This window comes from Tachysurus vachellii, chromosome 2 (genome assembly GCF_030014155.1).
Source record: "Tachysurus vachellii isolate PV-2020 chromosome 2, HZAU_Pvac_v1, whole genome shotgun sequence".
NCBI lineage: Eukaryota > Metazoa > Chordata > Actinopteri > Siluriformes > Bagridae > Tachysurus > Tachysurus vachellii.
The window spans coordinates 19,615,002-19,639,570 of NC_083461.1; the positions used below are offsets into that span (position 1 = coordinate 19,615,002).

At 39.8% G+C, this 24,569-nt stretch overlaps 2 protein-coding genes across 5 annotated transcripts in view; one reads left to right on the forward strand and one right to left on the reverse strand.

Annotated features, from left to right (window-relative positions):
• Positions 1-24,349, forward strand: part of zgc:174164 (uncharacterized protein LOC570656 homolog) — a 202,553-nt gene extending 178,204 nt beyond the window's left edge. Inside the window, exons 2-23 of one of the 3 annotated variants that reach the window (XM_060862343.1) lie at positions 7,812-7,947; positions 8,789-8,898; positions 9,012-9,088; positions 9,197-9,275; positions 10,173-10,249; positions 10,881-11,064; positions 12,252-12,314; positions 12,405-12,476; positions 12,730-12,899; positions 13,366-13,456; positions 14,757-14,887; positions 15,647-15,818; positions 16,179-16,268; positions 16,397-16,592; positions 17,272-17,377; positions 17,543-17,726; positions 17,941-18,027; positions 18,207-18,312; positions 18,914-19,055; positions 19,898-19,988; positions 23,252-23,283; positions 23,525-24,349. In XM_060862343.1, the coding sequence (XP_060718326.1) occupies positions 7,848-7,947; positions 8,789-8,898; positions 9,012-9,088; positions 9,197-9,275; positions 10,173-10,249; positions 10,881-11,064; positions 12,252-12,314; positions 12,405-12,476; positions 12,730-12,899; positions 13,366-13,456; positions 14,757-14,887; positions 15,647-15,818; positions 16,179-16,268; positions 16,397-16,592; positions 17,272-17,377; positions 17,543-17,726; positions 17,941-18,027; positions 18,207-18,312; positions 18,914-19,055; positions 19,898-19,988; positions 23,252-23,283; positions 23,525-23,636 (2,472 nt within the window). In that variant the 5' untranslated portion in view covers positions 7,812-7,847 and the 3' untranslated portion in view covers positions 23,637-24,349. The other 2 variants (XM_060862333.1, XM_060862351.1) reach the window with 2 other exon arrangements.
• c2h10orf88 (chromosome 2 C10orf88 homolog) lies at positions 3,318-6,929 on the reverse strand. Of its 2 annotated transcripts, XM_060862297.1 has the most exons (7): positions 6,770-6,929; positions 6,509-6,667; positions 5,876-6,073; positions 5,642-5,714; positions 4,736-4,936; positions 4,244-4,557; positions 3,318-4,127 (listed from the first exon to the last, which is right to left on the reverse strand). In XM_060862297.1, the coding sequence occupies exons 2-7, from the start codon at positions 6,652-6,654 to the stop codon at positions 3,944-3,946; spliced, it is 1,116 nt and encodes a 371-aa protein (XP_060718280.1). In that variant the 5' UTR covers positions 6,655-6,667; positions 6,770-6,929; the 3' UTR covers positions 3,318-3,943. The 2 variants fall into 2 exon arrangements, with proteins under 2 accessions (XP_060718280.1, XP_060718271.1); XM_060862288.1 differs by having other exon boundaries at positions 6,509-6,929.
• Positions 24,350-24,569: the final 220 nt, after the last annotated feature.

Genomic DNA, 24,569 nt, shown 5'->3' on the forward strand with positions numbered 1-24,569 from the left:
TCCTCAGTGCCCAGAGTTTTTATATGAATGTTTTGTTTTTTTCTTTGACTCAAAAAAAAATCAGGACTAAGAGGCTCACACTCCACCTCATACACACACACACTTTATATTATTAATGTGATTCTAATTACATCATCATCAGAAAACATTGTTATAACAAGAAAAATCTCACTGTATTATTAAACAAGCTTCTTGGTAGCAGTGGAAAATTTTGTGTAGTGAGAAAAACTATGTTAGCAGAACACAATAAGCATCTCGGTATTATTAGGAAAAGCTTCATGTTAATAATGAGAAAATATGTTGTTCCTAAAAACACTTCACGGAAAGTTTTCTGATATTTCTCCTTATGAGGTTATTATACAACAAAATATAAGATCATGAAGCCTATTTCTGGACCTATTTGCTGATTTCAAGCTAGAATTCTATTCGGTTTCACTTCTTTTTAAAACGATTTTATGATTTTAATCTTAAAACAAGTAAAAAGAAATATTTAGAAATAAGCGTGTTGATCTTCTATTGGTTAAACAGAGAGGAACAGAGTCTTAGCTGAAAGTGCAGTGTGTGTTAAACTTCACTTGCCTGGTTTTCTTCTCACAATCCGTCCAAAACACGTTGACCTTGAAACATCTGCCCTGAACATCTGCACTTCTCCAGCTGTCAGAACTCAGAATTTTCTGTAATCTAGTTTTTTTGTTTTTATAGCTGATGACATTACTATAGAAGTCAAGAAGCATTAGAATAATTTAGTGCGTGCTCAAGAAGATCACAGTGAAGTTAACGTTCCACAGTGTCCACCAGACCAAGCCATGACATACTTTTCATGACATTCTGCCATCCTAATCTGATTCGGGAATTTGATTCATTTTGTAAAACTATAATTTGGCACTAAGAAAAGAAAGTATTGTTTAGTTGTTCTACTGGTTCAATTGGCAGATTTCAATAAACTCTAATCTTCTTCTTCTACTTTGGGCTTTTCCTGTTAGGGGTCGCCCATCAGTTTCGATCTAACTGTCCTCGGCATCCTCTTCTCTCGCACCAGTTACCTTCATGTCCTCATTTAACACATCCATATATCTCCTCTTTGTCCTTCCTCTTGACCTCTTACCTGGCAGCTCCGTCTCCAACATCCTTCTACCAATATAACCATCTCCCTCCTCTGTACATGTCCAAACTATCTTAATCTCACCTCTCTGTCCTTGTCCCCAAAACAGACAACCTGAGCTGTCCCTCTTATGTGCTCGTTCCTAATCCTGTCCATCCTCATCACTCCTGAAGAAACCTCAACATCCTCATCTCTGCTAACTCCCTCTCTGCCTCATGTCTTTTCCTCACTGCTACAGTCTCATAGCTGGTCTCACTAATCAAACTCTAATTAATAAAAAATACTAAATAAATGTTACTATATTCACTATTATAATCAACGTAAAGAACTAGTTTGTGAAGAATAAGTCCTAAATGTACACGTTTGGATCTTCTGCCATAAAGAAAGCTTTTATGTTATTTAAAGCGAGCTTCTGGACTTCCTGTGCTGTCTTATTGCTGATCCTCAAAACCATGTGGGTGTTTAAATGAAGAAAAAAAATCCTTTCTGCTGTACACTCTCTTTGGTGTCATGACCTTGAAGCCTCCCACAGCCTCCTCTTTGAACTCGATGCTTTGACAAAATTACTCCAATTAGTCCCGTAACGTAAGATGGCAACCAATCAGAGAAGGCGAGGGGTAACCAAGTGCACTCTGCCCTCTCCTTCATATACGAGCTCAGACAAGGCCATGATTGGTTAGTGTTAATGTGATTGACAGTGAAGACACCTCCCACCCAGAGAACACTGCTAATTTTGCTCTCTAATCCCTGGTATCAGCATTTGAACTCAGGATCGCTGAACAATACAGACGGAAAATGTTTTGTTTGGATATTTGTATGAAACTTTCAAAGTGTGTGGAGTTTTCTGTCATATTTTCATTTGACTTTCATTTTCATTTACATTAAATGCTACATTTACATTAAATTGCTGTGTTGTTATAATAAACCAGGAATATTTAGGAATGAACCATTCAGGGACATGTAACGCTGCTACATTACAACACCTCGATTCTTTTCCTGCAGCAGCACAATACAAGTTTTATTCCAGAAAGCAGGAGTTACTGTTACAGCAGACGACACTGCGGACAGTTTACAGAGTGCGCCCAGATCACTGTTTGCGTGGAACTGACTTGGTAACTTTTCAGAAGTCCCATAACGTGTTTGTTCAGCTGCCCTGTCTTGGCTCAACTACAGTTCCTCTGAGTGAGATGTCTTTTTTTTCTTCTTCCTACACAGATGCTGGGATACTCCCAAAAAAAATCCAAGCTCAGGGCCGAGTCATTAATCAGCATGGAATCGTACCGAGGTCACGGGGTAGAGACTCTGCTGGAAAATTGGGTCAGGGGAAAAGAAGCTCATGAGTGCTCAGAAAAGTTGTTGAGGTGATGTCATAGCTCATAGGCAATGTGTGAGGGACAGTGTTTAGTGATTAGATATCAGGAAAGATGGTGATCAGTGATTGGACATCAGGAATAGTGGTGATTAGTGATTGATTGGTGATTATTTACATTATTTTCTGTACAGTGTCACCCCAATGAGGATGGGTTTCCTTCTGAACCTGGTTCCTCTCAAGTTTTCTTCCTCATATCATCTCAGGGAGTTTTTCTTGCCAATGTTGCCTCCAGCTTGCTCATTAGCAATGAGCTCATTTATCCTTATTTTTATTATTATTATATATTCATTTCTTTTTTTCTCTCTCTTTTCTGTTTCCCTACTTCTGTAAAGCTGCTTTGAGACAATGGAAATTGTTAAAGATGCTACACATTTACATTTACATTTACATTTACAGCATTTGGCAGACGCCCTTATCCAGAGCGACGTACATAAGTGCTTAAATCTCTAACATTGAATACATTAATGCTGGCTCACTAAGTTACATACTACACAAATAAATTGAATTGAATTGGTCATCAGTAATAATGGTGATCAGTGGTTTCTCATCAGGAATGATAGTGATTAGTGATTGGTCATCAAGAATGATGGTGATTAGTGAGTGGTCAGCAGGAAAATGGTGATTAATGTTTGGTCATCAGGAATGAATGTGATAAGTGATTTGTCGTCAGGAAGGATGGTGATCAGCATTACAACCTGCTCTCACTGGATTTGTCATTAGGCTGTTTAGTGAAACAAAGTCACTAATGAGGTATAAAAAGTCACCAAATCTATCGAGTCACTAAAGTTTCACAGCAGCTATTGGAAATGTGACTGGAAAGGAGGAATGTAAGAGGAGAAACTCTGTTTTAGTATCACCACATTTTAATGTTTCTTTTTTTTGTCCTTAGTTCTCCAGTTGGTTTAACGTAAACCATTAAATACAATGTCAATGAAAAATCACCAAAACAAGAAAAACAGGTTTTAAACCATTCTTAAGATCAGGTCCCAGGAGGCTGAACCACTGCACCACTTCCAAAAGAGTTGGACAGTATGATGTGAGTGAGTCATGAGTCCTGGAGTGAAGCGGTGTTCCAGTTCAGCCTCAAGGGATTCAGTGCAGTCATTGGGTTAAAAAAACAACAAAAGTTTCCATCACTGCACACCTGTTCAGAGAACATGGTAAAAGCAGTGTCAAGCTTGTGTGTTTGTGTGTGTTTACAGTGAATATTAGATGTTGGGAAGCAGCTTTGGCGTTAAAATTCACTCATGTTGATTATCAGCTGTGTCTGTCTCCGTCAATAAAAATTAATGAATGAGTGACTGAGTCTCGTTTAAAAACATTATTTCTTTTAACATTTAAGTTTTCAAGAAGAACCCGTAAAGATTAGTAACAATTTCTTCAGATGAACTGTTAGCAGAGTTAGTGTAATAAACCCATCCTCAGACAGCACTTGTGCAGCTCGTTAGCAGTAGTGCTGGTTAGTGAGTTTATTGGGGTTTGGGTGTGTTAGCAAGGAGCACCATCTGATGTAGCGTGAGCTCCAGTCGCTGCTGAAGGGCATCCAGGCGCGAGTCCATGTGCTCCTTCAACCTGTTCTCCAGATCCTGCATTCGTTTCTCCACCACTTTCTCCAAAACTTTCTCCAGACCTCCGCAGCATACGGGATCCTCTCTGTCTCACACACACAAAAAACAAAAAAAACAAGTAGTTCAAAAAGAAAATGAGCTGGAGGTCACATCTAACGTCCAAGCAGCAAAAGAACCACAAAAAAGCTACTGCTGACTCACCGTTCACCATTCGTCCTCTTCTCTGGTGAGATCAGAGCATCCAGCCGGAGTTGTGTAACCTGACCACACACACTCTGCAGCATGGGAAGCAGATCAGGGCTGACGGGACTCTGGTTTCCTCCCTGAACACCTGCTACAGCATCTGAGGGGCTGTTCTCGATGGCAGAGAATGTTCCAGATTGAGGTCCTGGCGGTAATTGTGTTCCATCAGGTCCAACATCTCGTGAGGTTCGTTTGGCCAAGCATGATAACACACCACCACCACCACCACTCATCAGCAGTGGCAAGAAGCCACCAAGGACGTCAGCTTTGTTCTAAAAAGAGAAGAGAAAGATTTTTGTCAAAAACTGAACAGAGGAGAGGGCCCGAATTCCAGCATTAGAGCAACTTAACCATTAGCAGCTTCTTATTGGCTTCCAAAACAAGGTTATCTATATCTATATATATCTATCTAAAAGTGAAATATCACGTTTAGGACCCGCGTTAACTGACCTTCTGCTGAAACTGCACCATCTCCATAAGATTCTGCGCCCCAGGTGACAGCGTGGTGCCCATCTCCTTCATCATAGCCTGCACACGATGAAGGTCAATGCCAGTGCCCGGGCCGTGCCCGAACTCAGCCCCTGGACAGGACTGCAGTCCCACAGCCACCTGACGGATTTCCACAACCGATCGCCCGCCAAGCGAGAGCAGCTAGAATGAGACACCAGGGTGACTTCTTAACATGACTTTTCCTGCTGATCTGGGATCAGTTCTACTTCTCTAAATCCAGAAGTAAACTCACACACACTGGTCTCAGATCAGTTTATTCTGTTCATTTAATATTTCAGTGTTTGAGGAGGAATTTTATATAACAAAAATGGAGATGAAGTCTCTTGATCTTCTGCATTAAACAGTTTAACTATTTTTCCTGTGGGCTTGATTGCATAAGTATTCACCCCCAATGAATTGGGCTTGTACGTCATACTCAAATATCCCATAATACTGTCTAGGCTCAGAAAACAACAAAGTTTGAATTATTATCTGTGATTGTGTAAGAATTCGTCCCTGTTACTTTGAAACGGGTAAATAAATACTTCTGGATAATAAGAGTCAGATTTTTAGCCTGAGGATGAAGAGCTGCTTCCTTTGGACAGTAGCTGAGTTTATAAATCAGAGTTTATTGCTCTGTTTTGCCCCCTAGTGGTAAAACAAGGGCCTTGTTTTTTGTGTTTTGTTTTGTTTCTACTTCAATTCAGTTCCAGTCCACAAGATGATTTATTTCATAAGACAGAGACCGTTTAGTAGCCTGGACGAAGCATAAAAGCTTGTTGTCCTGTTACTAAAAACATGCTGCACATCCCAATCAGTTTTTAATATTTACCTAAATGTAAATAGAAGACGGAGCGACTGACGTACCTTCACTTCACATGACGCGAGCGGAGATTCCAACACCAAGTGGCTCCTGTAGAAGAGTCTTTTGTCTTCACCACTAGCATGAGAAGAACATTAAATCATTTTCATTTAGTCTGCACCATTGTCTTAATAACCGACAAAGAAATCAAAGAATTAACAAAGAAAATCATCAAGTGTTCTGCCAACAACATGGAGGCAGGTGAATGGTTTCTCTGATGTTCAGTTTGACATGTGCACCTGCTCTGCTGCCATCTGGGATCTTCCTCACCACGGCTCGTCCCGCAGTAGTCACCAGAGAGCGAGTAGACCTCAACCGTCCTTGCTTCACTCACGATCTGAACGCTGCTGATCACGGCACCAGAATCAGGTCGACACAGCAGGGTGATGACGCACGGAGATGATTCCTCCGCCCGCTCCAAGCAAACAGGTTCACACCTGGGACAGAGGATTACACTCACAGCATCAGCATCACACACACACACACATTTGTGATACACACACTTACAGTGCAGAAGGATGCAGGATCACCACACACACACACATTTGTGATACACACACTTACAGTGCAGAAGGATGCAGGATCACCACACACACATACACACACACATTTGTGATACACACACTTACAGTGCAGAAGGATGCAGGATCACCACACACACACACACACACACACACTCTCACACACACATTTGTGATAAACACACAGTGCACAAGGATGCAGGATCACCATACACACACACACACATTTGTGATAAACACAGTGCAGAAGGATGCAGGATCACCACACACACACACACATTTGTGATAAACACACTTACAGGGCAGAAGGATGCAGGATCACCACAAACACACACTCACACACAGACTTACAGGGCAGAAGAAGGATGATCCAGGCCAGCCTCTGTGGTGAGGAGATCTTCCTGTGGTGTGATGAGTATCTCTCTAAGCTCAGTAGGAGATGTACACACCCAGGAGTTGTGTATAGACACCATGGCATCTCTGCTGGAACTTATCATGATGCTGTTGGAGCTGTGAGAGTGTGAGTGACATGAAACATTCAGATCTCATGCACCGATCTCACACAGCAAGCAGGAATCTGTGTGGGTGTTTACAGGCAAACCTCACACACACATGCTTTGTGCTGCTGTGTGACTCTCATCACAGATAAAACACACACCAACAAACCGCTCGATGGCTCTTAAAAAGTTCTACCGGAAAAATGAAGCCGAGTTCAACTTAAAGAAAACACATAGCAAACCTCCCACCTGCGCCTACCATGACCCACGTTACTCTGCGCACTGCGCATGCGCGCCATTTCCACGCACGCGTATTTTCCAGGTCTTACCAAGCCGTTCTACCGTCACTTCCGCTAGAATAAAAGTCCTTGTTAAAAAAAATTACTCACAATGTCAACATAAGAAAACAACTTTCTAATTTTCTACTCTTTAATCGCTCTACATTTAAATTATAAAATAAAAATAGTAAAAGCACACTCACGGTGTAATATTTAATTAAAGCAACGAAAATAGGAAAACCAAAATAATGCTTTGGGGCATCACATAAAAATGTAAAAGGATTTGCATCAAAGATTCAACGAAATTAAATGTTGAATTGTTTCACAAAAAAAAAAAAAAACACCACAATTCTCTTCTGAACACATAAACACAAATAAATGTTATTACACCATAGTGCTGTACAGAGTCTCTGACAGTAGCTCATGTTTATATTAATGCTCTAATACATTATTGTTTCCAACACTAACCTGTCATACACAATATGATGCATCACTGACTTTTTTTTCCTTTTATGAATTTATAGTTACATTTACATTTACAGCATTTATATATATATATATATATATATATATATATATATATATATATATATATATATATATATAGTATTCATTTATATTGAAGGAGTCTCCAGTGTCAGAGTTAAAGGTGTGACTGAGTTTTTATAAACTGCTAATAAATAAATCCATAATTTTTTTAAATAAACTTTCCTTGACGTTTAGCAGGGGAAAGAAACTTTGAGAGGATGGAGGTGTGAGCGTGAGACGTGAATGAAACAGTAGCAGCTCGTGAACTAGCATTTTCTAAAGGTGAACAGGTAGGAGAGCGTCTCACCTGAGCGCGTGCGCTCTCTCTCTCTCTCTCTCTCTCTCTCTCATACACACACACACACATACACACACATTCAGAGAATAATGGGGGGAGAAGAAATCAGGAGAACCAGGAGAAACAGCAGAAGACCCTTTTTTACAGTTCTCCTGCTCTTTATCCACATAGACGGAATAGTCACTCAAGGTGAGAAAAACAAAACTCATGTTCGTCGGTTCATAGTCCATTTAATAGCTGTAAAAAGGACTAATGAGCTTTTTTTTAATCTTCCGATAAAGTTGTAGCTCTGTCATCTTCATTAAAACTTTATTCTAACGCTGATAAACTTGATTTAAACAGCTGTAAAACTAAGTTTGACACGTTCAGTGATTCTTTCGAGTTTATTTACATGCTACTATTTGCATCCAGTATCCGGGAAGCACAAACACCAGCAAAAAACAAAAAATTGTTTTCTATTGTTTTAAATACGTTTCCGTGTTAGACTTTGCATTATCTTGTTTATTTATTTATTTGTTTATTTATTTATTTATTAATATTTTTAAGTAATATTCTTATTTATTTATTTGTTTGTTTGTTTATTTATTATTTATTTTGTTTGTTTTTTTATTATTTGTTTATTTATTAATATTTTAAGTAATACTTTTATATATTTATTTATTTATAATTATTATTATTTTTAAGTAATATTATTTTTTTATTTACTTACTTACTTACTTAAGAATTTTTTTTTAAAATAAAATTGTGTCCCAAAGTGTCTTCTATCTCTTGTATGACAATTTACCAAAAAACAAACAATAATAATAACATTAAAGCTGCAAGCAGCATTTCCCGGGTTCAAGCGTTTAAGGCCTTTAGGGAGTAATAATAATAATAACATAACAGGTGTGTCAGGTGTATCAGCAATCAGAATACAGCACTGTGGTGATTTTATGAAAATTAAAACTCATGGATTTTCCTTGTAATTTTGTTGTGTAATTGTTTCTTGTGTTGTTTACTGAGACATTCAATTAAACGGATATGTTCACAGATCTGTTCCATGAACAAACATCAAACCTGAAGGATTTCCAGATTGTCATTCCTCAGCTTGTGCACAAACGATGGCAGAGACATGACAAGAGTACGAGAACATACGAGCAGGTAGATTGAGTAGAAACTCTGGTTTCAGTAATAAATAACACTCATTTATTAATAGCTCATTTATTACGCACTCTGAGTTCATAGCTCATTTGCTACACTATTAATATTTACAGACAACAGATTCAGGGAGTTTGACCTACTCAATTAAGATTGATAACACTGTTCATCTCTTACATCTAACCAAAAACAAGTAAGAAGTGTATTTTCTTTCACATTGTGAGGATTCAGCTGTTTGCCATGATACTGATGTCGTAAAGGTGTGACTTTAGTGACCTGTGTGCTTCTGTGTGTTTCTCAGAGACTTTTTATCTCCTGATTTCACGGTGGTCTCGCACGATGTGCGTCGAAACGCTATGAAAAAGCACAAAGAGAAACCTGTAAGACTCGCGTTCACCACTCACCTCACCGATCTAGAGGATAGAGAGAGGAATGGATAGGTGAATGTTGGGATGGTGAGATAGATAGACTTGGTGTTTGTGTGTACATATAAAGGTAGAAATATAGATAGATGTGTGGATGGATGGAAGGATGGATGAATGGATAGGTAAATAGATGCAGATATGGGTGGATGGATACATAGGTGCATAGATAGATAACAAAACTTCTGTCCAGTTCCTACATCCATGTGTGCGTGTATGTACAGTATGAATGGATGGATGGATGTATGTATGTATGAATGGATTGATGTACATGCAGATGGCTAGTTAGACATTTGAATAGACAGGTATATCTGTATATGGGTGGATGGACAACTGGATAAATTGATATATAAACAGAGTGATGGATAGATAGATAGATAGATAGATAGATAGATAGATAGATAGATAGATAGATAGATAGATGAAAATATGTTTTTTATTTGTATTGGTCGGTTATTCTGGTGTACATAAACATACCGATACAGTCTCGAGTCTACAATAAAGAACAATTAAAAGTGGACGATCAGGTAGAAAAGACAGCACAGTAAGGCAAATAACTAAATGTACACTGTAACACAGAGGATAAAGAGAGGTTGTTAATGTGGCACCAGAGAGGTGTCCATATCTGCCAAAAATCATTAGACTTTTGATGTATATCATAAGTGAGTTTCTCATATGGAAATAATATAGACATTTAAGACAACCACATTTTAAAAGAAGGTACCTGAGGAGGTGACCACAGTAACAATATACATTTCTTTGCCAGGTAGATGAAAATATGTATTAAGCAGCCATGCTAGTTAGAGATTAGTAGCCACTTGCTATGAAATGATTGCCTGCTTCCGTGTGTTCCAGGTGTTGTGTCATTACTACGGCCGAGTCTCGGGTTATGAGGAATCTCTGGTGGCTCTAAGCACCTGTGATGGACTCAGGTCTGTTTTTACATGTTTTTAAAGTTTGTCATGACTGATGACACACCAGCCACACCTTTATCTTCACTCACTGTCTATTTTTAGCTGTTAGTTTGTTCGTCACTGCTCATGTATTTATGCGGAAAGGAATCCATTGTGTATATAACAACCAGAAACCTATTGTACCTGGCATGACTACTCACATAACTTGGTGAATATAAGGCTGCTGCCATGATTTACAACAACAATAAGGAAACGAAGAAATGATATGCAGTGTTTATATAGTGTTTTCTATGTAAAAGTGTCTAAGTGTGTTACAGTTTACAGTGTTATTGACTTTCTTTAATGTGACCTCACCTATAGCTGCTCTTTTCGTGTGTGTGTGTGTGTGTGAGAGAGAGAGAGGGAGAACAAACCTTAACACCTACCAGCTGTCACACCTCTACAAGTTCCTCTCCAGATCATGTGATTCAGTGTTTTTAATCATCTTTGTGATGGTAATTCCCTCTGAGCTCTCAGCATTCCCGGGACAGACTGACAGACTGGAAGATGATGAATGAATGAATGAATGAATGAATGAATAATGACTCTGTGACTGATGATCATATTTATTAAGCCAAGTATGTAACTTAATGCTTATGTTAATTTGAAGGGGTGTCATTTTCATGGGGAACAAGAGTTATGCCCTGGAACCTGCTTTACATGCAAAAAACAACGAGCACATCCTGTTTCCTGTGGAAAGCAGCAAGTCGGAGCCATTTGTGTGTGGAGTAGACACTGAGCATGATTTTCATGGCTCCCGTGACCACACCTTGTTTATGGACACATTTTTACGGGTCAGAAATGTTTGTTTGTTTCTGTTTAGCTAAAGGCTTGAGTATGCAGTGAGGTTCATTCAGTCACAAGTCCGAGATAAGATAAGATAAGATACGATATACCTTTATTCGTCCCACAATGGGGAAATTTCTCTGTTACAGCAGCAAAAATATATAAAAAGATTAAAAATAATAAAAAGAATAAAAAATATCTAAAAAGTATATATAAAAATATATAAAAAGAATAAAGACAATATACAGTATATACAAAAACAAATGTATAAAAAGAGTAGTGGTTACACACAAAGACATATTGCACACATGTAATATTGCACATTTTTCCAAATTTCTGTTATTGCACATGTTTAATATACTTTGTTATTGTTTATTATTGCAGTGAAACAGTAATAACAGTGTGTATTACGGTGACCGGTTCACTGGGAGCAGCTTTGATTGTAAAGTCTAATAGCAGCAGGGAGAAACGAGCGTCTGAATCGCTCCTTCAGACACTTAGGATGTAACAGTCTGTCACTGAAGGAGCTGCTCAGAGCTGAAACCGTTTCATACAGGGGGTGAGAGTTGTTCTCCAGCAATGATGATAGTTTTGCTACCATCCTCCTTTCTCCCACCTTCTGTACAGTGTCCAGAGAGAGATATTTACATGTGGGGAAGTCTCTCAAATTTAGAGTCATGTCAAATGATTCAAATCATGTGCGTAGTGTGTAGGTCGATGGATGCCAGAGTTTTCTTGAGTAGAAGCATCTAATATGGCGATTTTCAATAACATCCAGATCACAACCTTAAAATCAGTTAAAAATCAGAGAGAAAAAATAGCTTTTAATTTCTTGGCTGTGAACTAAAAGATTAATACACTGATACATGAATGTATCAGGTGATGATGGTACAGGAATTTGTAGGAGTGTAGACTGTATGATAACATTAATCACTGGTTTAACTGAATAAAACAGCTTCCACTCAGCAGCACAGACAGTAGTATAGCACTTGATCCAGCCACATCAGAATTAAGCATAAAAGAGACACTTCCCTGTTTTTGACAAACTCCACCCCCAATTGTGGAACTCTTCTGAACTCGTCTCATCCCTGTGTGCTTTACTGAACTCTGAATCTGGCCCTTGGTGTAGTTTTATCTTTTATTGCTTACTGTGTAAATATTGTATTGAATAAATATATTTGTTTAACTCTGACAGAAAAAGCGCAACCTTCCTCAGACCAGATACGTGGAGCTGGCATTAGTCGTGGACAATCTGAGGGTGAGCCTCATAGTCACATTTTACTTGTGTTGTATGGTTTATTTGTGTTAACTGGTTCAGAGGTCAGATTGTGTTTGTTTACTCGCACAGTTTAAATTGATGAACAGCAACGTTGTGGCCGTGAGGAATCAAATGGTGCAGCTGGCCAATTTACTGGACACGGTGAGAAATATTCCTAGTTCTTTATGTGTCATCATTTTCACTGGACAGATGTTTTATTGTCTTGCGGCTTATTGGATGGATGCAAAGTACCAATTTTGGGTAGATTCCTCAACAGTAATTGTTGATCTCTCCTGTTGTTGCTGTGAGAATAAAGCGCTTCAGCTGTTTGATTATTTTCCTAGAACAGCACGAGACGGAGCGTATTATTCCTCTCCGATAGCCCTGGCTAGCAGTTTGTCTCTTCTTCCTACAGTACTACCAGCAGCTGAATATTCGTATCGTCCTGGTGGGCCTGGAGATTTTCAATACGAGCAACCCGTTTGATGTGACAGGAAATGCCGTAGATGTTTTAGGAAGCTTTGTCAGTTGGAGGAAAAGTAATCTGTTGCCACGGGTCAGGAACGACATGGCCCAGCTCATCGTGTGAGTGAGCATGAAACAGTAACATATATAAAGTCAAACCAGGAAGGTTTCACAAAAAAGAAGAGAACAAAAACGTAGATTATGTTGGAGTTTTTTGTTGTTGTTTTTTTGTACAGAAGTTTCAATCACTGGATGTTTTTAAGGCAGACTTTGGAAGGTGGTTTGATGAGTAATTTAGTAAAATAAAGTCATTATATTCATTCGTAAAGGAAACAGACAGCCAGGGGAATGATGCTAAGTGAATCCAAAAGTAAGCTTAAACACACCTGACTTCTTTAATAAGATATATAAAACTCAAGTATCTTGACAGCACAGCATTACAGACTATTAGGTGATGATGATGAATTAAAAGAGAGAAGGAAAACAATGCAGATTAGACTTTCTTCTACTGACATGTCGCTAATCTACTCATTTACTTCTCCCAGTTCTGGTCTGAGTGTTTGTGTTTGTTGTTCTTTCTTGACAGGGGTCTTTCGGGAGCGTACAGCGGAGGGATCTTGGGCATGGCTTACGTCGGCACTGTTTGCTCAGCAGGCAGCGGCGGTGGAATTAGCGTGGTCAGTAAATAAATACTCTGAAATAAAGCGAAAAATCATTAGACTCCTGACACTGCTGTGTGGTGTTGAGTGTCTGATGGTGTTGTCCTGATCAGTTATCCGAGCCCCGTGTTGTATTATTCATGTTAAGTGTGTCATCTGATCTGAAACCAGTGGGAGAACGATAACGAGTTAGAACGAGCGCTTTAAAATGAATCAACACGCTCTGGCCAGTCAGAATGCAGAATCCCACAGTGCTGTTCCTACTGCGAGACCATTATCCTGGAACGATGACCATTTGAAGAAGCATGTCACTCCTTATGGCCCAGTCAGCTGTCAGACTGGAACGCTAGTCTTAGTGCCAGTTTTAGCTAGTCCTAAAATTACTTTCGCAGAGAGGAAACATGAAACATGACGAGATTCTTTATACATTTTAGATTCATAACTACAAGCTAGCAACCTAATCTTAGCTAGGTACACTCCTAAAATATTTAAAAATATTTTTAGGTATTTATTTGTTCTTTAAGGTTTAACAAGCTTTGAAACGCTTAACATCAGCATGTCGCTATTTTCAACAAATAAACAATTTGGATTCATTTCACGAGTCAGAATACTGAGCCGAAGATTTTGGGACGTTACAGCGGTGTGGTCGATCACAGCATGTGATCAAGATGTGGATTTTTCCATCTATTTTAGTTTCCTGTTATTTTTGTCCCTATTACCTGAACATCGTGTCGTTTTTAGCCACACTTAAGAACAGAACAGTTCCGCGTTGTTTCATCACGTGTACCCTATATGAAGAACAGAACTGGTACAGCCTTAAAAAACAGGAATGTCTAGAAAACGAGAGTGAGAGAGGGAGGGAGGGAGGGAGAGAGAGAGAGAGAGGGAAAGAAAGAGATATAGAGAGAGAGGGAGGGAAAGAAAGAGAGGGAGAGAGAGAAAGAGAGATAGGAAGGGAGCGTGAGATAGAGATAAGGAGGGACAGAGAAAAAGGGATCGATAGGGAATAAGAGGGGAGATAGAGAGGGAATGAGATATCTTTCAGCAGGGAGGGAGAGAGGGAGGAAGGGGGGGAGAGACATAGAGAGCGAGATAGAGATAAGGAGGGACAGAGAAAAAGGGATAGATAGGGAGAAAAAGGGGACATAGAGAGGGAATGATATATCTTTCAGGAGGGAGGGAGGGAGGAATAGGGAGGAAATGAGAGAGTATCTCTCTCAAGAGGGAGGGAGAGAGAGAGATGTGGGAGAGAAAGAGAGATGTTTGAAAATGTGAAGTATTTAATGTCATCCTTTCTAAACAATCTGTTTCTCTGCAGTTCAGTGACAATGGTATACAGTATTATTCCACGATTCTGGCTCACGAGATGGGACACAACCTGGGGATGAACCATGACACCTCGTCCTGCCAGTGTGGAGGAAACACCTGCATCATGTACCCCACCGCCACGTCAGTACTGCACACTCACTCCATGCTTACAGGGGAACAGTGTGGTGCTGTTACTGCAAAATAATCAACATAGTTACATCTAATGGTACAGGAATTAACAACAAACAAACATACAGTTGTTTCCTCACCAGCCAAAAACCACGATAATGTCAGACAATATAAAGATTTACACTCAGCTTCTCCTCTGACCTCTGACATGGGAGACTCACTCACTCTCTCACTCTCACTCATTTTCTACCGCTTATCTACACTACCTCGGGTCACGGGGAGCCTGTGCCTATCTCAGGTGTCATCGGGCATCAAGGCAGGATACACCCTGGACGGAGTGCCAACCCATCGCAGGGCACACACACACTCTCATTCACTCACACAATCACACACTACGGACAATTTTCCAGAGATGCCAATCAACCTACCATGCATGTCTTTGGACCGGGGGAGGAAACCGGAGTACCCGGAGGAAACCCCCGAGGCACGGGGAGACCATGCACACTCCACACACACAAGGCGGAGGCGGGAATCGAACCCCCAACCCTGGAGGTGTGAGGTGAACGTGCTAACCACTAAGCCACCGTGCCCCCCCACATGGGAGACTCTTACTATAGAAATGCTATAGGGTACATTAACCCTAACCCTCTGACCAATCAGAATCCAGAACTCAACAGTGCTGTGGTGTAGTTAATGAACAGCAAATGGATTAGAGATTTGACTTAGTTTTTTCCCCATTCATTGTTTGGGTGTGTTTGTGTGTGGGTGCAGCGGATCGACTTTGTTCAGCCAGTGCAGCGATAACGATTTTGAGAATCTGGTCCAGCGTGGAGGAGGCGTGTGTCTGCTGAATCAGCCATCTCCGGAAAACGTCATCTCCATACCCACGTGCGGCAACCAGATCCTGGAGGGAACCGAGGAGTGCGACTGTGGACCGCCACAGGTACCGCTGAGAGATGTGAAGACGCAAAATAGGATTTTGGAAACACTTTACTTCAGAATTTGTCATTTTACACTAACATGAACCTTAACTGTTCGTGTAACTGCTGATGAGTTCCTGCGATTTTATGTACGGATTACGCCATCAGGGTTAAACCACTTATTCATTTGAAGGCAGTCATTTGAAATTTGAAAGAGTCGAGATCAAGTTTATAAATGATCACGAATAAAACAAGCAGGAAAAAAGATGTGTCAGTGTGTGAGTGTGGCTAATCAGTTGATCACTTTGCATATTTAGGTATTTTACTCATGTAAAAGTTCCTCATTTGTTTGTGTGTTTGTGTGTGTGTGTGTTTGTTTGCAGACATGCAATAATAAATGTTGTGATGCAGCTACATGCACTTTCACAAAGGGTTCAGCCTGTGCTGCTGGAGTCTGCTGCAAAGACTGTCAGGTACACACACACACACACACTTATTATCCAGGTGAGGACATGAAAATTACTGCATTCAATTAACACTAACTTAATCTTACCAAGACCTGAGTAACTGGATCCCAGACTGATGTTTCTATCTCCTCCAGGTGCTGGTGTCTGGAACGCCCTGCAGAGTGTCAGTGAACGAGTGCGACCTGCCTGAGTACTGCACCGGCCAGTCTGGTTTCTGCCCTCCAGACACCTACCTAATGGACGGTCTGACCTGCCAGAACAACAGCGCCTACTGCTACGAGGGCCGGTGCCAGACCCTGGACTACCAGTGCAAGCAGCTCTTCGGCCCAAGTGCTTATTTTTTTACTTTCACTTTATTACAGATTGTAAAGAAGAACATAAAATACAACCGTGATACTGATCAAACTCAAACTAAAAAGCAAAACTTTCATCACTTCAGTCTGTACAATCAATAAATGTCAGCAGTCGATCCACATAAATCCCACTGCAGTGCATGACGAGAAGTTGTCCAATCAGAGTGCCTAGCCATGGTTGTGGGCGGGGTTTCAGTCATAAGAGAAGAGTCTGAATGCGTCATTTTAAGAGTTGCACGTGTTATTGGCTCATATTTGTGGATTATTGAATCGTTAAGCGTCCACCTTTTCAATATGATTATTAAAAGTCTTGTCTCATGTGATCATATATCACATTCAATACAATTCTATTACAGTAATCACATGAGTCATATTACACAAAATCGTATTTGGTGAGCACTTTTGGTCAACCGTCACTAAACAGCTTACAAAAATATAGAATTTCAGGGTATAAATTTGTAATGTAGAAATGTATCCCTAATAAGCAAGCCTGAGTCGACTCTCATATAAAAGTATTTGTCATATTTTTTCATAGCTAATCACTCATCAGAAAACCTTCATGTGATTATCTTTAATCTGAGATTCATCCTGAATCTAAATATTGTCAGTGCCTTTTAATCAGCTTACTATGTTGTTTTGTTTTGTTTTTTTCTCAGCCGCAACAAAAGCTGATGATAAATGCTTTAGCTACGTGAACACACTGGGCACCGGTTTTGGAAACTGTGGTTACTCCAGGTCCAGTTTTGCCCCATGTTCAGTGGCGTAAGTACAGCTAGTTTTTCTTCTTCAGGACAGAGGAATTTACAGTTCTTTGTGGTTTGTCATGACCAGCTTTTTTTTTTGAGAGAGAGCATAAAGAGAGGCTGCTGAGGGAACCACTGTTTATATCAACAGGAACATTAACTTTGCCAAACTCTTGTCCTGCAGTAACTCCATGTGTGGGAAGATCCAGTGCACAAACTTTGACACTAACTTCCCCCCGCCTGGGGCAATCATCAGCATCCAGAACATAGCACCAGGGATCTCATGCAGGAACGCTGACTTCAACATGGGACCCGATGTTCTGGACCCGGGATATGTCAAAAAAGGGACTGTCTGCGCTGTAAATAAAGTGAGTCTGTGTAATCCATGGTGTCATGGTCATCGTCTCTATGCATGCCATGTGGTTCTTATTTGCTTAGCAACAGCATTCACGTGCAAGTAAAAATCTCTAAGTACTTTTATTCTTAATCGTCTTATTTTAACATAAATCTTAAGTGCATAATGATGTCAGTTTCAATAAACATATGCATATATACATGTCTTTGCTGTTGGCCTTCCCTCAGGTCTGCCTGAACTTCAACTGTGTGAATTCATCAGTGATGACACAGGGACAGATGTGTAACGCTGTAAGGGACTGCAACAGCAATGGGGTGTGTATCATTGTCAACTCTGATACTGTGTTAAACTACATGATTGAGAGAGATAGAGAGCAACTAATTATAGAGAAATGTAGGGGTTAAATGCCCTTGAGTTAGATGATAGTGTATGTGTGACGTGTGTGTCTTTCAAGAGTAACTTGAGATTGTGACGTGAGTGTGTGATGTTCCAGGTGTGTAATAACTTGGACCACTGTCACTGTAACAATGGCTGGGCTCCGCCTTACTGCAACACATGGGGCAGAGGAGGCAGTATAGATAGCGGACCTGCTCAGATCGGTACACACATACACATACACACACAAATGAATTTAAAGTGAATGAATTGATAAGTTGAGCTCAAGTATCTGTTGGTGCTCCAGATCAAATAATAAAACATAAAATCAGACTGTGTGCTGGATCAAGTGCTATTCTACTGTCTGTGCTTCAAAATAATGAGAGTGGAAGAAGTTTTATTCATTAAACCAGTGATTAATGTGAACATTACTACTAGGTTTATTCATGCAGTAATATATTAGTTATAAACGAGACTCTCATTAGATTCATAGTTCATCATATTAGACTATATTTTCTATTACACTATTACATTTGACATCAAAAGAAAAAACACTATTACCTTTGTCTGTCTGTATTTTCTGTCCCTGTAAAGTACCACGGAGGTTATTTTAGTAATCCGAATATGTAGCTTTGAAAATTCTTACCCGCTGCCCTCAGACTCGACTCTAAATATAAGGAACATTCTGTGAAACTCTCCCGAGGTTTCTACCTCTACCTCTATAGCAAAACTGATTTAAGGTTAAATGAGTAAAAAGTGTCATGTTTTAAACAGCGCACTGTTGTGTAACATGGTGAAAGTACGAGGCACATGTTCTCTTCTCAGATTACTCGCTGAGGAATGGCCTGCTGATCTTCTTCCTGTTGGTGCTGCCCATTCTGGTGCTGGCGGTGTTTGGTTTTCTGTATGTGTTCAGGCGGGACTCACTAAATAGATGCTTCAGGAGCCGACGGTCCACACGCCGCAGGTACTACCACAACTTTTAGATTTCTAACCACAAAGAAAAAAAGAAATAATGGAGACAAATCAGTGTCTCACAAATTCATCTCCATGATCATGTAAATCTGTAAGAAACTCGATTATGATGATGTTTGTGGAACGTTCCTGAAACGGGTTCGTTCCTGTTCTCACTTTCATTATAGAGCAGAGTTTAAACCCTCATCCACCTCACACGCACTGTTATAGAGAATTAATTCTACTCCTTCTGACCAATCAGAGTCCAGAATTCCACAGCGCTGTAGTGTAAACTGCTAGGGACTGGGTTTTTTTTGTTGTTGTTGTTAGTTTAAGGTGCTACATAACCGTAATGAAATCATTTGGTATTTGTTACTCAATGCCTTGTCATTTGTTTTTGAGATCTAGAGCCCCTCCAGGTGAAACATAAGTTGTGACAATGCCAAGACCACATGCAAAGATTTACAGCAAAGAACGTTTTGGGATTTTGAAACGTGAGCAGCAGAATATTAGGTTATGGATGGGTATAAGTTAAGACTTTATTAGTACAAGAGACAATGAAAACTGTGGGTACAGAACAACAGATAGGCTGGGAACAAGACTCTAACAATCATGATAACAAATCGCTCCCCATAGCTTAAATAATTTGACTAATTAACACAAAGCAGGTGAACTGGTGCCTAAGGTTGCCCTCTGGTGGTCTGTGGGAATTGTCAGTGGAGTCTGAGACACATGGTTATGTTGGTACTTAACCTTAAGCCAACATTCAGACATATTTATGAGTCGGTATCTATAATCCTTTTAACAGTTTAATAGATCTTCCAATAATCACACCAGCGATGTTCCACTTCACAGGACTAATGAAGCGAATGCTCAGAGTAACAACCAGCCAAGCGGAAACGTACAACGTCCAACACGTCCTCCTCCACCCTCACAATATCCACAGGTAAGCTTTAATACATTCATAAATACTTACTCATATGGAATCACATTTATCTCTGATGATCCTGAGATTGAAACTAACTCGACTGGTCTTTTTTGCTTACAGTTTTGGCCTATTGCTTACACACTTTTTGCAGAATTTGGCTCATTATGTCAAAACTCTACACACAAGCCAATCAGACATAGCATATGGAGATTAACAACTCACATCTATGCCAAAATGAAACACTGCATTCAAAACTTAACACTCCTTTCTAAAAATTCTTGTAACAAAACCATACACACAAGCACCATTTGAATTACTCTTTCATATCACCAGCAACACACTGATGCGCTTTATATAAAACACTGCAGTCTTTGTGTTTTTATTTATATTGTAATTTTCTTAGACTCAGTCTTTTGTAAAACTCAAAAGTAGATTTATTTAAAGATTGATTTGTTTAAATGTATTCAGTAATCAAACAAGAGTTTTTACAGAAAAAACATTCTTAATAAAATAAAGAAAAATAGAATCACAAGTCATGACAATTAGCAACAAAACAAAAGTAAAAAACAAAACAAATACTGGATACACTGCTATTGTGGGAAAAAAACACACTTGTTTTGTGTGTGTGCACGTGTATGTGTGTGGTGGGGGCCTGGGGGGGGGGGGGGGGGGGTCTTATGGATCCCGCCTTCTGTTTGGATCTGGCCACAAGACCTCGTCGACATCACAGGCGATGTCCTCGCGGGCTAGGCATCGGGGAAAATATCGTCTTGTGTGCCTAATCCACCCTTGGATGGATCCCACCTCAATGTCTCCACATGCCTCTTCCATTGCTTGCAGAAGAGGCATGCGGGCGTGTGGTTGCCGATCATAGACTTTCCAAAATAATTCCTCGATTGCATTTAGAAAGGGGCTGTAAGGGGGCAGGTATAAAGGTGTAAAATTGTTATGGTTGGTGAACCAATCTTGGACCAGAGCAGCCTGGAGGAAACTAACATTATCCCAGATGACAACAAACCTGGGCTGCTGTGGTTTGTCCTGTACAACTGCATGTAGTGCATCTAGAAATACAATGATCTGTCCTGTATTGTAGGGACCTAGAGTGGCATGATGATGCAGGACTCCTTGGACACTAATTGCAGTACACAAGGTGATATTTCCCCCACTTTACAACAGCCTTTTGTCCAACTATGTTACGGCCTCAACGCCTGGTTTTGGCCAGATTAAAGCCTGCCTCATCCACATAGATGAACTCATGTGGCTGTTCGGCGGCATCAAAATCCAAAACTGTCTGTAACAGAAAATATTGAATAGTGTTACTGAAAACACATACAGCAACTACAATGTCTACATTTTTACACAAGTAGGGGCTGGGTTGGGTTAGTATAGACAAAAACTACAAGATACAGACAGAGCAGGTGGCAGCATAAACCCTCATTCCCACAATACAATATATAGTATGTAAAGTAAAGTGACACATACCTGCACATAATCATGGCGCAGATCCTTGACCCTGACACTGTTCCTCTCAAATGGCACCCTGTACAGCTGCTTCATTCTGAAGTTATGTTTCTGTAGGATGCGACTTATTGTAGAAATGCTGACCCTGTTGATATTGTTGAATACCATTCTATCTGCAATTATGCGCTGTTGCAACTCACGAAGTCGGATTGCGTTATTTTCTTGCACCATTTGAACGATGGCAAGCTCTTGTTCTTGAGTAAAGAGACGTTCCCTTCCACCTCGAGGAGGTAGCCCAACCATTCTGTAAAAAATGCCACCACAAGATGTCATTGGTTATGTTCTTTTTCAAATACTGTACTTTCAAACTGTAACATCACAATGATACTCCTTTACATATACTTCACAGCACTACTCATTTTTGAATAGTACTTTACAGTAATACTGTAATATGATACAGAATCATGTGACACATACAGTAGGTACAGTCTGGAGCAGAAACTTGAAGATATACCTGTTCTCCATTCGGAATGTTCTTATTATCGATGCTACTGTGTAGCGACTGAGGTTAGGGTGGACTCTTTGCCCAGCCTCCCTCATGGATAAGCCATGATTTATGACATGGTCCACCAGAGTAGCCCTGATGTCATCCGATACACGTCTCCGCACTGGTCCTCGTCTTTGTCCTCTTCCACGTCCACGTCCACGTCCAACTCCTCTCTCTCTTTGTCCTCCTCTTACTCTTACTCGCATTGCCTCCATGCTTGCAAAGTTCTCAGAATGTCTTACCTGAGGCCTATTTGTAGTGCTAAGGCTCAGACCGATAGGTAAGTGCCTATAATTGCCAGATGAGTTTTGCATTTTGAACAGAGTGTTTTCCCAATGATAACAGGTGATTTCTTTTTTGAAAAATGTGTCTAATGTAAGAAAACGTGTGTAGTGTTTCGCAATAAGTGTGCTACAGAATTGCAAACAAAGTGAAAAGTTGACAATGTGTTTCAGCTATGGTTACACTGTGTTTAAGCATATGCTACAAGAAATTTAGGTATTGAGGCTTTGGTCTAAGCATTCGGATTTAGTGTGCAAGCAATGGGCAAAAACTGTAACATCTCAATACATCATGTTTCCAGTTAAATTCATTCGTTCAGCAAAGCCGTTCAGCAAAGTGACGTACAAATGAAGAAATACAAGCGAATTGTTATGTGTGTGAGCATGTGAGATAGTGTGTGAGAGAGTGTGAGATAATGTGTGATAGAAAGTGTGAGATAGTGTGTGCACATATGTGAGAGTGATAGTGTGAGAGAGAATGTGTGAGTGTATGATAGTGAGATAGCGTGAAACAGTGTAATAGTGATAGTGAGATAGAATGTGAGAGAGTTTGAGATAGTGTGAGAGAGTGTTAGATAGTATGAGATAGCGTGTAAGATAGTGTGTGATATTGTGAGAGTTTCTGAGTGTGAGAGTTTCTGGGTGTGTGTGAGAGTGAGAGTTTTTGTGAGTTAGTGAGAGTGTGAATGTCTGTGAGAGTGGGTGAACTTGCTGTACTGTATCTGATGAGAGGACTGGTCTTGTGCAGTGCAGTGCCTCTGCTCTTACAGTACTAACATCTGATCCCAAGCTGTCCTGGAGGATGTGGCCAGGCTCGAGTATTTCATGTTAGCGTGTCATGTGTACTGCTCGGGGCAGAGGAGAGAGGAAGAGAACCAGTAGCCATTGTTCTAAACTGTCTGCTTTATACAATAGGATGGTTTAATTTTCATGTTCAGCAAATAGTTGATTCTCTGGGGCTGTAATAATGTTGTCTTTCATATTTGTTTCAGTATCCATCTCCCACCTCTGGTGCTCAGGCAAGGTAACAGACAGTATATATAAACCATATATTATTTATATTCATTTACACAATGTATCTTATGTAGAATGGATTGCTATTGATTTTTACAATGCAGAATGTTTCAGAGCTCCATTACTGACTAATAAAACTAAAAAAAGATTCCTAATAACTAACATTACAATATAATTGAAAGGAAATATTTATGGTTATATATAAGGTTTAAGGTCAGAGATAAAGCATTTTTTTCTCTTTGTCCTCACAGTTCTAACAGTCAAGGTTTGGGTGGCGTGCAGCCTGCAGTTTGGACTTCTCAGCTTCCCAGAAATGGACCCGGAGTACCCCGACCCATTCCACCCAGAAACGTTGTCACCTGAGCAAACTCTGGATGTGAACAAGGATGTTTGTGAAATCGCTCTCCCAGTGAAGGAGTGTCATGTTCATTTCTAGTTTTATGTAACGTACAGCAATATTGTCAGAAATGATTCTAAATGTGTTTTTAAATGTTGTTTGTTAAATATTTGATGAAGGTTGTTTTTTTTGGTACACCATTCAATTTTTTTACAATTTAAAATGTGCATATAAGTAAGCGTATAAATCCTTTAAATTAATTACAAATTCTTTAATAAATCCATGTTTTAAGATATAAATTGATGTTGATTCGTTACCTGCCAAATATTGTGTAATAAGGTTTCAGTGTGCTCATTTAACTCCATAGTGCATTGAGCTCCTGTTACACCTAGTGGTCAAACACAAGAGGCACTAATGTTGTGTACTGGGGTAGGAATCACACACACACAAATGAAGTTCCTGTTTACATTTACGGCATTTGGCAGACAACCTTATTCAGAGTTACTTACATTTTTATTTCAATTTATACAACTCAGTAATTAAGGGTTAAGGGCCTTGCACAGGGTCCCATCAATGGCAACTGAACGGACCTGGGATTTGATCTCATGACCTTCTGATCAGTAGTCCAATGCCTTGTCACAATATTTATGTCTGTACTTTTGAGAGTCACAAACAGCTGGAACCAAATTTCTTGTGTGTGTCAACACCCTTGGCCAAATAAACCCGATATTGATTCTGATTCTTTATATATTTCTTTGCTGTTTCACTTAAGAATCAATTTATTTGACTCAATCATTTGAACGTAGATAAATCAAAGGTAACTTGACATGATTCAACATGATTTTGAAAAAAAAGATGTCTTTGCCACCTGGGTTCAATCCTAAATACTAATCTAGTAAGCTTGAAAGAGCCCTAAATAGAATGGAGACATCATTATGAGTAATGAATTCATGTAGGAA

Bases quoted from the DNA above. Each gene is read 5' to 3' on its own strand.
- c2h10orf88 (XM_060862297.1), bottom strand. From the start codon at position 6,654: ATGATAAGTTCCAGCAGAGATGCCATGGTGTCTATACACAACTCCTGG. The intron at 6,074-6,508 runs GTAAGTCTGTGT...CCTCTGTCCCAG, and splicing joins GATCATCCTTCTTCTGCCCT to GTGTGAACCTGTTTGCTTGG. The intron at 4,128-4,243 runs GTGAGTCAGCAG...TGTGTGAGACAG, and splicing joins AAGAGGACGAATGGTGAACG to AGAGGATCCCGTATGCTGCG.